The sequence below is a fragment of the Clarias gariepinus genome, chromosome 8 (assembly GCF_024256425.1).
Source record: "Clarias gariepinus isolate MV-2021 ecotype Netherlands chromosome 8, CGAR_prim_01v2, whole genome shotgun sequence".
NCBI lineage: Eukaryota > Metazoa > Chordata > Actinopteri > Siluriformes > Clariidae > Clarias > Clarias gariepinus.
Window position 1 is genome coordinate 35855029 of NC_071107.1, and position 15806 is coordinate 35870834.

Consider the following 15806-nt stretch of genomic DNA (forward strand, 5'->3'; position numbering starts at 1 on the left):
CCCTGTCTGTGTAGTTTGTTTTGGCTCCAAGCCAGTATCCTCTGATACTGTTTTTTAACCTTCATTAGTGTGCGCTGCGATGCGGTTTCCCGTCCCGAGGCCGGCCTGCTCTCGCGCTTCTTCGCGGCCGTGCAAGGCAAGGCAAGGCAAGTTTATTTGTATAGCACAATTCATACACAATGGTAATTCAAAGTGCTTTACATAGAAGAAGAAAATAAACATGAAATGAAATAAAAGATAATAGCAATAAGACATTTTAACAAAAAAGTTCAGCGGGCTTCGGCCCTATCGCCCCCTGCTGGCCTTTTTTTTTGACAAGGCCTTTTTCCTCTTCTGAGTGGTTTTTGTTTTTCTTTGTTTTCTTTCTTTTGGGATGTTGGCGCTCTGAAGTTTTTACTAAAGAGAAAGAACAGTGCAGCTTGTCACTGATTTAATTTTTTTTATCATCATAATTTTTGTTTTGTCTTTCTGCCTGAATCTCTGCATTAAATAAAAGATTGGAAGAGACCTGCATTTGTGTCCGTTCCGATTCCCTGACAGTTCTTGTAATGCAACTAAGATCTCTCTCTCTCTCTCTCTCTCTCTCACTCACTCTCTCTCTTTATATATATATATATATATATATATATACAAAGTCAGCAAAATAATCTATAATATTATTATTATTATATTAATAACATATACATTTACACATATTTGCCTTTTCCTGATATGTGCACACATTTTTTGGCTGACTGTGTGCATATACTGTATGCGCACACACACACACACACACACACACACACACACACAATGCCCAGCCAAAAATAATAATAAAAAATCACTACTAGTCACTTTATCTAAATAAATGGTAAAAAGTCTTTCAGTGGATGCTTACTGCAGTGATTAATATGTTTCAGCTGCAACACATTATTTGAGCCTAAGTGAGGAGCTTCCTGTGGGTGTGGCAAAGATGTTACTCTGTCTCAGAATGGTCAAATCATTTGGCCTGCTTTAAGATAAGAAAACAATTTAACGCTTAGTAAAGACAACAACAACAACAACAACAAAAGAAAAATTAACTCCTGGATATGTTTAATAGTGAAGGTAAGAGCATTTTCATCCACACAATATGGAGAAAGGGATTAGATAAAAACAGCCGTGTAACCATTATCAAACCACTTATCAGTGAGACAAATTAAAAAGGTTTTAATTTGCGATGAAGTGTAAGGGATTTCCACTAGAGGTCACTGTTTCGTTTGTTTTGTTTTGTTTTTTGTTTGCAGACCCAGTTTTATACTACTGTCATTTATACTGTATGGGCATTTTGTTTTGTTTTTGTTCAGTTTATATTTTGATTTAAGTTTTGTAGGGTTTGGCTCTCATGTTGACAATGTTTACTGTAGATGTTCTGTGTGTGTCTAAGTTTGTGGAGCTGACTCAGTCTTGTCAAGTGTAGTGTGTTTAATGTGTCTGTAAGTATTGTTGTTTGTGTCATCCTGTTTCCTTGTGTGTTTTAGCTAGTTAGGTAAGTAGCTAGGACAGTTAGCCATGTTGAGCTAACTGTCATGCTTCTAGCCATAGCCCCTTTGTGTTTCTAGCCTTTTCGTTGTCTCTGGTCTCCCCGTGTCTCTAATTTCTGTGTCTCCGGCCTCCCTTGTTTCCCTGTGTGTTTAGCCTTTGAGTGTCCCCTAGCCCAGCCTTTGAGTGTCCCCTAGCCCAGCCTGTGTGTTTCTGTGTCCTGAGTCCCTAGTGTGTGGTTAGCTATTAGGTAAGTGTAGCTATGTGCATGTTAGGCTAAAGACCTGCTTAGATGTATGTATAGCTGACTGCCATGGTTAGCTATTACCCATGTTTAGCTAATAGCCATGTCTTTAGCCTTAGTCCTGTCTCTTGTCTCTAGTCTCTCATCATGTTTTCCCCCCGTTTCAGCTCCATGCTTAGTTTGTGAGTCATGTCCTGTGTATGTGTCCTTAAGCCTGTGTTTCGCCGCAGGGCTTAGGCTTCGTGTAACAGGTATTAGAGCCTGTCTGTGTCCCTTAGCCTGTGTCTTGCCAGAGGGCCCATGTTTCACCGTATGTTTTTGAGTATTGTTTGTGTTTGTTCCTTTGTTTTTGTGTGTCTTGATTATTTATATACTGTGGACCTTATTAAAAGACACTTTTTGGTTACAAAACCCCTCTGCGCTTATGCCTGCTCTTTTCGCCCACGGTGACAACATCCGCCATTACACCCCGTTCGTGACATGGAGTATAAATAATGGACTGTTGCACATTGGAAAAAAAGTGGTCTGATGAGTCCATATTAACCTTTTCCCAGAGTAAAGGGTGCATCAGAGTTATGATGCCTAATGCGTACCGGACAACCTGTCGGGGGCAGTATTATGATCTGGGGTTGTTTCTGTTGGCTAGGTCTGGGTTCAGCAATGTTATGTACTCAAAATGTGGTCAGCCGAAAACCTGAATATACTGAATGATAAGGTTTATCACATTTGTGACTTTTAATTTCCTTATGGCACAGGCATATTCCAAGATGTGAAACAGTGGGTCAGGCAGAGGAAGACATCATTTTCACACATTGATTTGGCTACCATAGAGTGTCTACCCTTTTGAGAATGTTTGGGATGTGCAAACAAAATAAACATTGTGCATAAACTTATTGCAACAATGCTATGGCTGCAATTAAAGCAAAAGGCAGTCTAATGATTTGAAGTGAACAACCTTTTTTTGAACCAGAAAGAATTATAGTCAACACTACTCAGTCAGCAATTTCAAACTTGCGGGAAGAAATGGCAGCATATATTTTGGAATCATCAGGTAAGAATTTATAAATGAAATGTTTAAATCTATATTTTTTTTACAAATTTATACAATAAAGGAAAGTTTGTATGTAGCATGACCAAAAACTAGATAGATTTTTATTAATAATTTTTCATTTTCTAATATCATGCACTTGATGAGCTCCGCTGACTTTGTGCACTGGAGAATTGTCCAAAAGGCAGTGTGAAGATTGACTGGGTGATTATTTTATCGTTATTTAAAAAAAATACTGATGAAACATGGGGCTTAAAATTCATTTCCAGTAAAATGTTATGTTTGACACATTTTTTAGATTGAGTGTTGCAGATGCAAGCACTGGTACCATGTAAAATGTTTGGACATGACCAGTGACACTTTTGAAAAAATAAAAAACACCAAATGAAACTGCACTTTTTGCATTTAAATTATTACTTGGTAGTAAAAAGGTGACATCACTGTAAATCATCACTATAAATTGTACATAGTAAATATTTTTCAAAAAGAAAAAAAAATAATAAAACAGTGTTTGTAATCTAACATGTTGAATTTGGTGTGGTTAGTCCTGTGATCAAAAGGTATATAAATAGTCAAAAAATGTATACACACTTCAGGAAAAGAAAAATAGTATGTATATTTATATAATAATAATAATAATAATAATAATAGTTTCAGATTATTATTATTATAACATTATAAATTATATACACTAACATATACTGTTGCATATACATTTAGAATAAAAAAAGATTATACAAGTTTGTCTTCTCCTGAAGTGTGTATACAATTTTTGGTCACACACAAACGCCATCACAGACGCACACAGACACACACATTAATACATACTGTACATTTAAACATAGACATACACTACCATCCAAAAGTTTTAGAACACTTGCAAATTTCTTTTCTTTTTTTTTTTGTTTAGGAAGCTCTGACTGACAGCCACTGAAGACACCGGTGAACTTTGGGGGAGGAGCCAAGCAAACTTCAACCCAGCAGCTGGGTTACATAAAAACTACCCAACTCTCTGTAAATAACCCAGAAAAATGACCCAACAGAGGCAACCCAGCGCTTGGGTAGAAAAAACAACCCAGCGTTTTTTAGTGTGTATCTTTTTCCCCACTTTGCCGTGTCTTTTGCCTAGCAACAGCGTCCTGCGCGACCCCAGCACACACAGCTGCGCGAGCGCTCAGCTAACGAAAGTCCAAGAAAATATCAAGTCCTTTTAAATCTGAAACAATACTTAGCTTTAATCCATTATTAGAATTCCATCCAGTCCGTCACATGGAGAAAAAAAGCCTTCAAAAGTCAAATATTTGCTAGTTTTTAAACATGGTTATGATAATGTAATATAAACAGAGGCGTAGCAATAGGGCAGGCAAGATGGGCAATTGCCTGGGGCCCCGCATTTTGAGGGGGCCCCGACAGCTGACCATTTGAACAATCTGAAATGTCATTATTAAAAACATACTGTACACGCGCCATGGAGGGCGCACTCTCGCAGGTATTAATAGGCTGCAATAGATGATAATGTTAATCAGGTGAACATCACCACTTGGCAGGTTTTGGTACTGTGTTTTGCTGCCACTGGAGAGCTCACAAAACAATTTAAATAAATATCATTACATTTGCTTAGTTGACATTTTTTTATTTAGCTCTTCTACATTAAAATAGTTGAGTTAACATAATTAGTTGTCAACTAACAATGAACTAATAGTTAGTAAACTGAAAATTAAATTAAAATGCTATTCATATATTTCTGCATTCAGGAGCATTGCTTAAGTTCCTGTCACCACCACCACCTCAGGGAGATACCCCAGTCCATCCTTCTGACAGTGAAAATGGTAAGCTCAGCATGTTAGATATAGTGTTACTATATCAATACATTTACTCTACATTTCTAGAAAATTAGTTGACATAGCCAGTTGATAAACTAATAATAAATAATAAATTAAGATGATTACCATGTATTTCTATTAATAGGAGCATTGCTTAAGTCCCTATCACCACTGCCTCAGACAGAAGATACCCCTGACAGTCTCCTGACAGTGAAAATGGTAGGTTCAGCATGTCAGATGTAGTCCTAATGAAGTTGAGTTTACTGAGACATACAGTATGTGCTCTTTGAAAATTTTTTGACTAAATATGTTTACATTTATGTTGTATTATGTGTTTTGATTACTTTTTTATGTTGTATAAATGCATATTTAGGTAACAAAGATATATTAACGAAATAATCTTTTAGAAGGGCCTCATCTATTCATTTTGCCTGGGGCCCCCACTTCACCTTTAGGCATTTGGCAGACGCTCTTATCCAGAGCAACTTACATTTTTATCTTATTACACATCTGAGCAGTTGAAGGTTAAGAGCCTTGCTCAAGGGCCCAACAGTGGCAAATTGGTCGTTGTGGAGTTTGAACCTGGGATCTATCGAACCGTAGTCCAATGCCTTAACCACTGAGCTACCCCTGACCTCCTTGGTTCGCCTCTGAATATAAAAGAATGACTAAGAGACTGATAAGCATTCGGTGTTATCCAGGTATTTTATTGACCTTTAAGCAAAATAGAACCTCTATTCTCCTGTTTTATGCAGATCACTATTTTAACTTTAACTAGTTTTGGCCAACTAATGCAACCACGGGGGGCGCAATCCAGTGTCTTCTTGTGCCAGTCCCAAGTCTGGATAAATGCAGAGGGTTGTGTCAGGAAGGGCATCCGACGTAAAACATTTGCCAAATCAATGATGCGAATTAAGAATATAATTCCCATACCGGATTGGTCGTGGCCCGGGTTAACAACGACCACCACTGGTGCTGTTGACCTACAGGGTGCTGGTGGAAATTGGGCTACTGTTGGTCGAAGAAGGAGAGGAGGAAGGCGTGTTCGTAAGCAGAGAGAGAAGAGGAAAGGCAAGAGTTTAGGAGTGATTGGGACTTTGAATGTTGGAACCATGACAGGGAAGGGAAGAGAGTTAGTTGATATGATGCAGAGAAGAAAGGTGGATATACTGTGTGTACAGGAGACCAGGTGGAAAGGTAGCAAGGCTAGAAGCTTAGGATCAGGGTTCAAATTGTTTTAGCATGGTGTGGATAGGAAAAGAAATGGAGTAGGTGTTATCCTAAAAGAGGAGTTTGTAAGGAATGTTCTAGAGGTGAAGAGAGTATCAGATAGGGTGATGAGTCTGAAGCTGGAAATTGAAGGGATAATGTTCAATGTTGTTAGTGGTTATGCTCCACAGGTAGGATGTGAGTTAAAAGAGAAGAAGAAATTCTGGAGTGAGTTAGATGAAGTGATGCAGAGCATCCCCAGAGGTGAAAGAGTGGTGATTGGTGCAGACTTCAATGGACATGTTGGGGAAGGGAACAGAGGTGATGAAAATGTGATGGGCAGGTTTGGTCTTCAGGACAGGAATGTAGAAGGACAGATGGTGGTGGACTTTGCAAAGAGGATAGAAATGGCAGTAGTAAATACTTTCTTCCAGAAGAGGCAGGAACATAGGGTGACATATAAGAGTGGAGGCAGAAGCACTCAGGTCGACTACATCTTGTGTCGACGTTGTAACCTGAAAGAGATCAGTGACTGCAAAGTGTTGGTAGGGGAGAGTGTAGCCAGACAACACAGAATGGTGGTGTGTAAAATAACCCTGGTGGTGAGGAAGGTGAAGAGGACAAAGGCAGAGCAGAGGACAAAGTGGTGGAAGCTGAGAAAGGAAGAATGTTGTGAAGTCTTTAGGGAGGAGTTGAGACAGGCTATGGGTGGTCAGGAGGTGCTTTCAGTGGACTGAACAACTACAGCCAATGTGATCCGGGAGACAGGTAGGAGGGTACTTCATCAGGTAAGGGGAAAGTGGAAAAGGAGACTTGGTGGTGGAATGAAGAAGTCCAGAAGTGTATACAGGGAAAGAGGCTAGCTAAGAAGAAGTGGGACACTGAGAGGACTGAAGAGAGTAGACAGGAGTACAGGGAGATGCAGAGTAAGGTGAAGGTAGAGGTGGCAAAGGCCAAACAAAGAGCATATGAGGACTTGTATGCTAGGCTAGACAGTAAGGAGGGAGAGGTGGATCTGTACAGGTTGGCAAGGCAGAGAGATAGAGATGGGAAGGATGTGCAGCAGGTTAGAGTGATTAAAGATAGAGATGGAAATGTACTGACAGATGCCAGGAGGGTGATGGGAAGATGGAAGGAGTACTTTAGGGAGTTGATGAATGAGGAAAACGAAAGAGAACAAAGAGTAGAAGAGGTGACTGTTGTGGAACAGGAAGTAGCAAATATTGGTAGAAGTGAGGTGAGAAGGGCGTTGAAGAGGATGAAGAGTGGAAAGGCTGTTGGTCCTGCTTAGGAGAGGTGGCAGTAGAGTTTTTGACAAGTTTGTTTAACAAGATCTTGGAGAGTGAGAGGATTCCAGAGGAATGGAGGAGAAGTGTATTGGTGCCAATTTTTAAGAACAAGGGAGATGTGCAAAGCTGTGGCAATTATAGAGGTATAAAGCTAATGAGCCAGACAATGAAGCTGTGGGAAAGAGTAGTGGAAGCAATGTTATGGGCAGAGGTGAGCATTTGTGAGCAGCAATATGGTTTTATGCCTAGAAAGAGTACATCAGATGCAGTATTTGATTTGAGGATGCTGGCAGAGAAGTACAGAGAAGGTAACAGGGAGTTGCATTGTGTCTTTTTAGATTTAGAGAAAGCATATGACAGGGTGCCAAGAGAGGAGCTGTGGTATTGTATGAGGAAGTCTGGAGTGGCAGAGAAGTATGTTAGAGTGGTGCAGGACATGTATGAGAGCTGTAAGACAGTGGTAAGATGTGCTGTAGGTGTGACAGAAGAGTTTAAGGTGGAGGTGGGTCTGCATCAAGGATCGGCTCTAAGCCCCTTTTTGTTTGCTCTGGTGATGGACAGGATGACAGATGAGGTAAGACAGGAGTCCCCATGGACTATGATGTTTGCAGATGACATTGTGCTCTGTAGCGAGAGCAGGGAACAGGTGGAGGAAAATTTGGAGAGGTGGGGGTATGCTCTGGAAAGCAGAGGAATGAAGGTTAGCCGCAGCAAGACGGAATACATGTGTGTAAATGAGAGGGTCCCAGGAGGATCGGTAAGCCTACAGGAAGCAGAGGTAAAGAAGGTGCAGGATTTTAAGTACTTGGGGTCAACGGTCCAGAGCAACGCAGAGTGTGGAAAGGAGGTGAAGAAGCGGGTACAGGCAGGTTGGAATGGGTGGAGAAAAGTGTCAGGTGTGTTGTGCGATAAAAGAGTATCAGCGAGAATGAAAGGAAAGGTGTACAGGACAGTGGTGAGACCAGCGATGCTCTACGGCTTAGAGACAGTGGCGCTGAAGAAAAGACAGGAGGCAGAGTTGGAGGTAGCAGAGCTGAAGATGTTGAGGTTCTCTTTGGGAGTGACAAGGATGGATAGGATTAAGAATGAGTTTATCAGAGGGACAACCCACGTTCGATGTTTTGGAGATAAAGTCAGAGAGGCCAGATTGAGGTGGTTTGGACATGTTCAGAGGAGAGACTGTGAATATATCGGTAGAAGGATGCTGAGGTGGGAACTGCCAGGCAGGAGGTCTAGAGGAAGACCAAAGAGGAGATTTATGGATGCAGTGAGAGAGGACATGAAGTTAGTTGGTGTGAGAGAAGAGAATGCAGAGGATGGGGTTAGATGGAGGCAGATGATTCGCTGTGGCGACCCCTGAAAGGGAACAGCCGAAAGACAAAGAAGAAGAAGAAGAAGAAGTTTTGGCCAACTTGTTTTTATAGAAAAGCATCACTTGAACCAACTACATCAATGGGCTACAGTGTCATACAATGTACTTTTCTGAATATATGAAAAGTCGGGCTAAGTCAACCCTAGAGAAAAAGAATGTATTGAGCTCACAACCAAGACTACTTGAGCTGACTTAAATATTTGAATTAAAAGTAGGGTCAGCTTTAGATTTTGAACTGGGTGCACGTTGTGTCAACTAACCAGCAGTGTAAAATATTTTGTTTGGCCAGCAAATTTCTCTAAAAGTTGAGTAAACTTTTGAGAACGTTGAGGCGGATTTTTTTTTCTTTTTCAGTGCAGGCAGTCTGTTGGTGAGCACAAACATCTAATAAACAAATAATAAATGAACATTTATTGTTTTCTGAAAGTTCATCACAATGTGATTGTTATTCTGGAGCAGCCAGGCTTGGGGCCGCTGGCACAACAACTGCGGCGTAAATAAGAGCTGCCCTAGGTCAAGTGATGGGCAGACCCAAACTCTTATTAAACAAGTATAACCTAATTCTGATATCACACTTTGTTGTTGTTAGAGTGTCCTGTATTTCTTTTTAAACCTCCTTTTCACTGCTCACTGTCCCACTATCATTCAGTTTAAATACAATTCTTTATGATCTGTATTATAAATATAAAATTTAGACAACACAGATTAGAATTAAAAATCTATTGCAGTGTCATTGTGGCATTTCCATATATGAAGTACAAATAAAGTGAAATATTCCATTGACCATCAAATTGACCATTTCCATTGCTGAGTGTTTCCAGTTCTATAGTGAGAGTTCCCACGCATTATCAGTGTTATAAGAATAGACCTGTTTCGAATCTAGATTTTTCCAGAGGTAAAGAAAGTTTAACAAGAACTCTCAAAAATGTATCATTTATCTCTGTGTGAAACAAAAATTCGACTGTGATATGTTTCTTGTCATCATTTTTTTCTATAAAAAGTCATGATGAGGATCTGAAGCCTCTAAGAATGTTTTCTTAACTGAAACTTGTACATGCTTTGTGAAGGTATTCCTGAGTCTGTATGGGTTCAGACTGGAATTAAGACATATGATTCCAAGAATTTCTTGCCATGCAACCATTTGTGTGTGCAAACCTGCTGAACAGTTTTACTCATATCAACAAACTGTGTAAAACTTGTTCTACTTGTCTCTAAGCCGGCCTCATGGTGGCAGCACCGGCTGTGATTACTGCAATGGGCTTTACACCTGCTGGCATCGCTGCAGGATTCATAGCTGCAAACTTAGTGTCAGCAATTGCTAATGGTGATGGCGTAGCAGTTGGGAGTCTAATCAGTTGGTATAAGCACAGACACTGAATACTGAATGGACATTTACCATTTTCTAAATGTTCATTACCACAGGCACAGTTCTGGGGCATCCATAGGATCCGACCTGGGTGGAGTGACAGGATGGGCAGTCTCAATTGTTGTTTAATTAAATATTACATAATCCTGTAATAGTGTTAGAGTATCTATTTATCTTTTTTGGTCAATATTTCTTATGCTCATTTAAAGTATTTGAAAAGTAAAAGTTTCCTGCTCACTGCCCTCTATATGATTATCATTTAGTTTAAATACAGTTCTTTATAACCTGTATCATAAATATTTAATTTAGGCCATATACATTAGCATAAAAGCCTTATGTGGTGTAATTGTGGTCTGTCTATATATGAATTAAAAATACAGTGAATTATTTCTGTTCATTTGTGCTGCTTTTCAACAAGGATTTTAAACCAGGAACCATAGAGCGCTTTTTGAGACTGCCTCTGTTTTCTTACTGACGACCTGTCACATGAGACTGTCTGTTGTTTTGCCCTCAGCGTTGAGTTTCGTTTCTGTATAAATGCTCCACCTTTCAGGCAGTTCTTTATATAGACTCACCTGTACTTGTGTTTTCACAGTGACCTCAGGATGAATTGCAGTAAGTAATCTAATTTATAATCAGGCTCGATAAGGGTGTTATTTTTTGTAGCACAAAATATGAAAAATACCAAAAATATATATTTTCTAATGTCTTTTTTTAAACAGCAATTGGAGTAGGTGTTGGAGCTCTCCTTGGAGCAGGTACGATAACTTTAATTCAGAATATACTGATTTATAATTAAAAACTTTTAATCATTTAGGAAGAATAAAGCTGTTTCCTGTTTGATATGCTCTGATATTAATTTATGTTTTATAGATGTTATGATGATATTTTTTAATTTGACTAAAGATTATATTATGATATTGTTATTGTTCTGAATGAGAAAAATACATAAGGTTTGTGGTAAAAAATATGGTAAATTATTTTTATATAGTTTAATAATATAACTATGATATATAGTTTTACATTTGTCAATATTTTGTCAAGCAAAGATTTAGCTTCAGTATTGCAAAATTGTAATAAAAAATCATTAGCAATGCATTGTGTAGATATTCTCTTACCTGTATGTGTGGCTATACATTTTCATTTCCAGTTTTAAATAAGGATCAAAGGATTTAAAGATTCCGCATAAATTTCTTATCATGCAGCCATTTGTGCAGCCTTGATGAACAGCGTTCATTATACGGAGGCACCGTGTAACATTTTATCTTCTACTTGTCTCTAAGTTGGCTTGGTGGCAGCAGCACCAGTTGTGATCACCGCAGCGGGCTTCACCTCTGCTGGCATCGCTGCAGGATCCATAGCTGCAAACTTAATGTCAGCAACAGCAATTGCTAATGGTGGTGGCGTAGCAGCTGGAAGTCTTGTTGCTATTGGGCAGGCTATTGGTAAACACAGACACCTACGAAACAAATACTTGATAGACATTTATCGTTTTTTTGAATGTTCATCACAATGTGTTTGTTATTCAGGAGCAGCCGGGCTTGGGGCCACCGGCACAGCTGCCGCGGCATCCGTAGGAGCCACCGTGGGTGGGGTGGTAGGATGGGCAGCTTCCTATGTTGGTTAATCCAAGACAATCATAACACAATCCTGACCTTCCTGTTGTTAGAGTACTCATTGTTTGCCAACATTTCTCATGTTTATTTAAACTGCTTACTGCTCGCTGTCCTCTATATGATTATCATTTAGGTTAAATATAGTTCTTTATAACATATATCATAAAATATTTGTTTGGTTAAATACATTAGCATAAAAACCTATTGTGGTGTGATTGGTGTGTGTCTTTATATAAATGAAAAATAAAGTAAATTATTTCTGTCAATTTGTGCTACTTTTCCTCCACCTGCTAATAAAGCTACTTTTAAACCCGCATATATCAGAGGGATAAAAATAAACAAATTCAGGCTAATATATAAGGGAAATGATTTTATGGTATTCAAATGCACTAGTGGGGATATGAAGAGTGCGATTGTTATAATGATCTAATAGATCTAAACCGCTCCGTTGTCGCTCTGCGGGTTTGATCGCGACAGTAGGCTTCACCTCATCGCTGCAGGATCCATACAGTAGCTGCAAACTTCATTTCAGCAGCAGGAGCAATTGCTAATGGTGGTGGCATATCAGCTGGAAGTCTAGATTAATGTTGAATGAATTAATATTGTATTGTTGTTCCAGTGGTATTTGGTGGGACAACAGGTAACATTGTCTTCTTGAAAATCTTTGGAGACACAGACTGAACAAACTAAAAATGTCAAGTTGAGCCAGCAATTTAGCTTGAGATGCAATCATGTGATTTATAGCTAACATTGGGCTTCATGTTATCGCACTGTACTGTAGTTATTGAGCTAAACATTCATATCAGTATCTATCTTTTTCTCCACTTTGCCTTTTGTTTTGCCTAGCAACAGCGTCCTGCGCGAGCGCTCAGCTAATGAAAGTCCAAGAAAATATCAAGTCCTTTTAAATATGAAACAATACTTAGCTTTAATCAAGTTAAAGTCTAAAATTAGACTGTGATATGTTTCTTATCATCATTATAAAAAGTCATGATGAGGATCTGAAGCCTCTAAGAATGTTTTTTTACTGACAACCTGACACGTAAACCTGTCTGTTGTTCTGCACTCAACAATCTGTTTCATTTATGAATAAGCGCCCCACCTTTCAGACGGTTATTTATATAGACTCACCTGTGCTGCTTTTTGACAGAGATTTCAAGATAAATTGCACATTTTTTGGTACTTTCTGGCCTGGGAGGGTGTCCTCAGGCACCCACCCATTCATCCATCCATCCATCCATCTTTAACCATTTATCTGAAATCAGATCACATAGGTAGCAGTTCCAGCAAGCCACCTCAACCAACTCTGACTGGGGATCTCAAGGCATTCCCAGCGTGGAGATATAATCTCTCCACCTACGTAGTTCTCTGACTGCCAGTGGCCTCATCTTATAAAAAAACTTTTTTTATTTGTAAATGATAATTTACAGTTACTTGCTTGTTTTTAATTACTGCAAATGTTTTAATAGAAATAGTTAAAAGTTCATACAAAAAGTTTTGTTAAATAAAAATAATCAAATATTTCTAAATAAATTAATAAAAATTAAGTTAAAAAGGTACGGCCAAACTTTTTTCAATATGCAACATAGGGTTAAGGAATGCAGGTGAGAAGTTGAACTCTTACACAGAAATGAAAATTTCCTTCTACAAAGGACTACAAAGGACAAGCAAGTCATGATCACGGCATTAAAATGAAATAGATTTCATTTTCATCATTTTAAACTTTTTTTTTCTGTTTGAAATTTTGTGAAATTTAAGTCAAGCAGGTTTCAAGCAGGAATTTTCTTTCTGAAAATTTAACCAAAGTTAAAGAAGACGCTTAGTCCATAGTTGTATTATTACTATATATTCACTTTATTAGTTTTGTAGGAGGCTTACATAGTGCAATTAAGCACTTTTTCCCTTCATATAGATGAAAAGAAGCACAATGTCTTAGTGTAATAAAGGAAAAAAAAAGTTCAAAGCTTAAAGGAAAAATTCGTGCATAAATCATTTATATTTGCTGTAGGTTTGGTTTACAACAAGGCTAATGCCACAGCTCCTCCTACAGTACCCAGGGCAGTCTGGCCAACAGCAGACAATCCAGCAGCTCCTAAATAAAACAAGAACATTAAAGCAATTAATATGAAAACTATATCTATTTGTTTTACGACCTGTATTTCTGATTGTGTCCATAATTACCGACGGACTGCAGGGCAGCAACAACACCTCCCGCTGCTACACCTCCACCGTTAGCGACCGCCGCTGTGGACATCATCCATGAAGCTACGGATCCTGCAGCGATGCCGCCTGCAGTGAAACCCAACGCTGAAACCAATACTGGGGCTCCAACTACAGCCCCAGCTAAAAGACAAAACAGTCATGGGAAGTCGAGTTAACTACATGCATCATCATACACACACCATCATCCTCATCACTGAGGTATGTAGCCCACAAGACGAGCCTTCAGACCTACCTGCTCCTGCTCCAACTGCTAACAATGTGCCTGTTAAAAAAAGGTGAAGATTAGAAAAGAATTACTATTATTGCACTAAATAGTGTTTCTGTCTTATTAAATCTGAATAAAAAGTACAGACTACTTACCAAGCACCATCTTGTAGACACTGACAGGAAACAGGCAGAGGGTGGGCTTTTTATAACTACAGACAGCAGCTGAGAGGTGGAGCTCTTACACCGAAACGAAACTCTCAGCCTGATTCAGAAACGAAACAGCAAAAGCACTGAAGCAGACCCCTGTGATTTACAGCATGAAATGAAAACATATACTACTACTAATACCAATAATAATAATATTAACAATAATAATAATAATAATAATAATAATGAATGAATTACTATTTTCTTCTCACAAGCAAACTACCGTGATCAACAGGCAACTCAATTAGAAGCAATAAATAAATAAATTTATAAATAAATATATTTAAAATTAATATAAATTAAAGATCTGCATCAGGGCTAGTACAACCTGCTTCTCCTGTAGAACAACACCATAACCAGAAAACTATGAATGTCATGTAGTTTCTTACGTAGGTATCAGGATAATGATGACAAATCTAAAAACTATGTAAAATATGTTTTTACTCATGTGTTATTTTTAACTCCAAGTCCAACGAAGTAAATAAAAACTGAATATAATGATGTGCAAATGCTTGTTGACCCATATTGACATGATATCACCAACGTACAGTACAAACATTGATCAACAGATCTTTCCTGTTGTATGACTTCAGTTGCTCCACAGTCCGGGGTCTGCATTATTGTATTTTGCTCTTTATAATGCGCCACACATGGGAGACAGGTCTGGACTGCAGGCATGCTGGTCTAGTACCCGCTCTCTTTTACTATTAAGCCACGCCATTGCAGAATGTGTCTTGGCATTGTCTTGCTAAATAAAACAGGGACGCCCCTCAAAATTACATTGCTTGGATGGCAACATATTTGCTCCAAAACCTGTATGTACCTTTCAGCATCAATAGTGCTTTCACAGTTACCCTTGCCATGAGCACCAACACACCCCCATGCCCTCACAGACCATGGCTTTGGAACTCTGCTCTGATAGTAATCTGGATGGTCCTTTTACCTCTTTAGCCTGATGGACATGACGTCCAAAAACAATCTGAATTGTGGACTCATCAGATCACAGCACATTTTTCCACTTTGCATCACTCCATCTCAGATGAGCTCAGGCCCAGAGAAGCCGGCAGCCTTTCTGGGTGTTGTTAATGTACAGCTTGCGCTGTGTATGGTACAGTACTTACATTTGTGATAAACTGTGATAACTGACAGTGGCTTTGCAAAGTGTTCCTGAGCTCACGTGGTAATATCCTTTACAGAATGATGTCTGTTTTTAATGCAGTGCTGTCTGAGGGATCGAAAGTCATGGGCATTACGTGTTGGTATTTTGCCTTGCTGATTACATGCAAAGATTTCTCTAAATTCTTTGATTCATCTGATGATATTATGAACTGTATATGTGGAATACCTAAAATCTTTGCAATTGTACGTTGAGGAACGTTGTTCCTAAACTGTTGGACTACAGCACAAAGTGGTGAACTGCACCCCATCCTTGCTTGTAAATGACTGAGCCTTTTGGGCATCCTCCTTTTATACCAGCGCTCATGCACGCTCCCTCGTGACGGCGTTTCTCCCGCTGTCGATGGCCGGCCTGGCCCCTCCTAGTCCTCATGTGGGCGCGCCCTCATGCAGGAGAACTGGGTGGCTTTCCCGGCTCGGATTGGGGGCCTTAACGCTGTCCTCCTCGCGGCCTTTTCCTCTTCGGCAGCGTGGGGATCAAAAGGTGGAATTCCAGTGTCCTTGTTAAAGTCCCTGGGTGGCATCA

At 39.3% G+C, this 15806-nt stretch overlaps 2 protein-coding genes and 1 long non-coding RNA gene across 4 annotated transcripts in view; 2 read left to right on the top strand and 1 right to left on the bottom strand.

Moving 5' to 3' along the window:
* The window catches only part of LOC128528910 (interferon alpha-inducible protein 27-like protein 2), a 30139-nt gene extending 18370 nt beyond the window's left edge, over positions 1-11769 (top strand). Inside the window, exons 1-4 of one of the 2 annotated variants that reach the window (XM_053502098.1) lie at positions 10366-10466; positions 10574-10609; positions 11135-11296; positions 11381-11769. In XM_053502098.1, the coding sequence (XP_053358073.1) occupies positions 10457-10466; positions 10574-10609; positions 11135-11296; positions 11381-11478 (306 nt within the window). In that variant the 5' untranslated portion in view covers positions 10366-10456 and the 3' untranslated portion in view covers positions 11479-11769. Of the gene's footprint in view, positions 1-10365; positions 10467-10573; positions 10610-11134; positions 11297-11380 lie in introns of those variants that run through there. The other variant, XM_053502099.1, reaches the window with a different exon arrangement.
* LOC128528914 (uncharacterized) lies at positions 1037-4838 on the top strand. Its single transcript, XR_008360994.1, has 3 exons — positions 1037-1086; positions 4547-4621; positions 4761-4838. It is a non-coding gene; the product is annotated as an uncharacterized LOC128528914 (long non-coding RNA).
* Positions 11770-13297: 1528 nt separating the features above from the next.
* On the bottom strand, positions 13298-14147 carry LOC128528912 (interferon alpha-inducible protein 27-like protein 2A). Its single transcript, XM_053502102.1, has 4 exons — positions 14051-14147; positions 13923-13952; positions 13649-13810; positions 13298-13559 (listed from the first exon to the last, which is right to left on the bottom strand). The coding sequence occupies exons 1-4, from the start codon at positions 14058-14060 to the stop codon at positions 13483-13485; spliced, it is 279 nt and encodes a 92-aa protein (XP_053358077.1). The 5' UTR covers positions 14061-14147; the 3' UTR covers positions 13298-13482.
* Positions 14148-15806: the final 1659 nt, after the last annotated feature.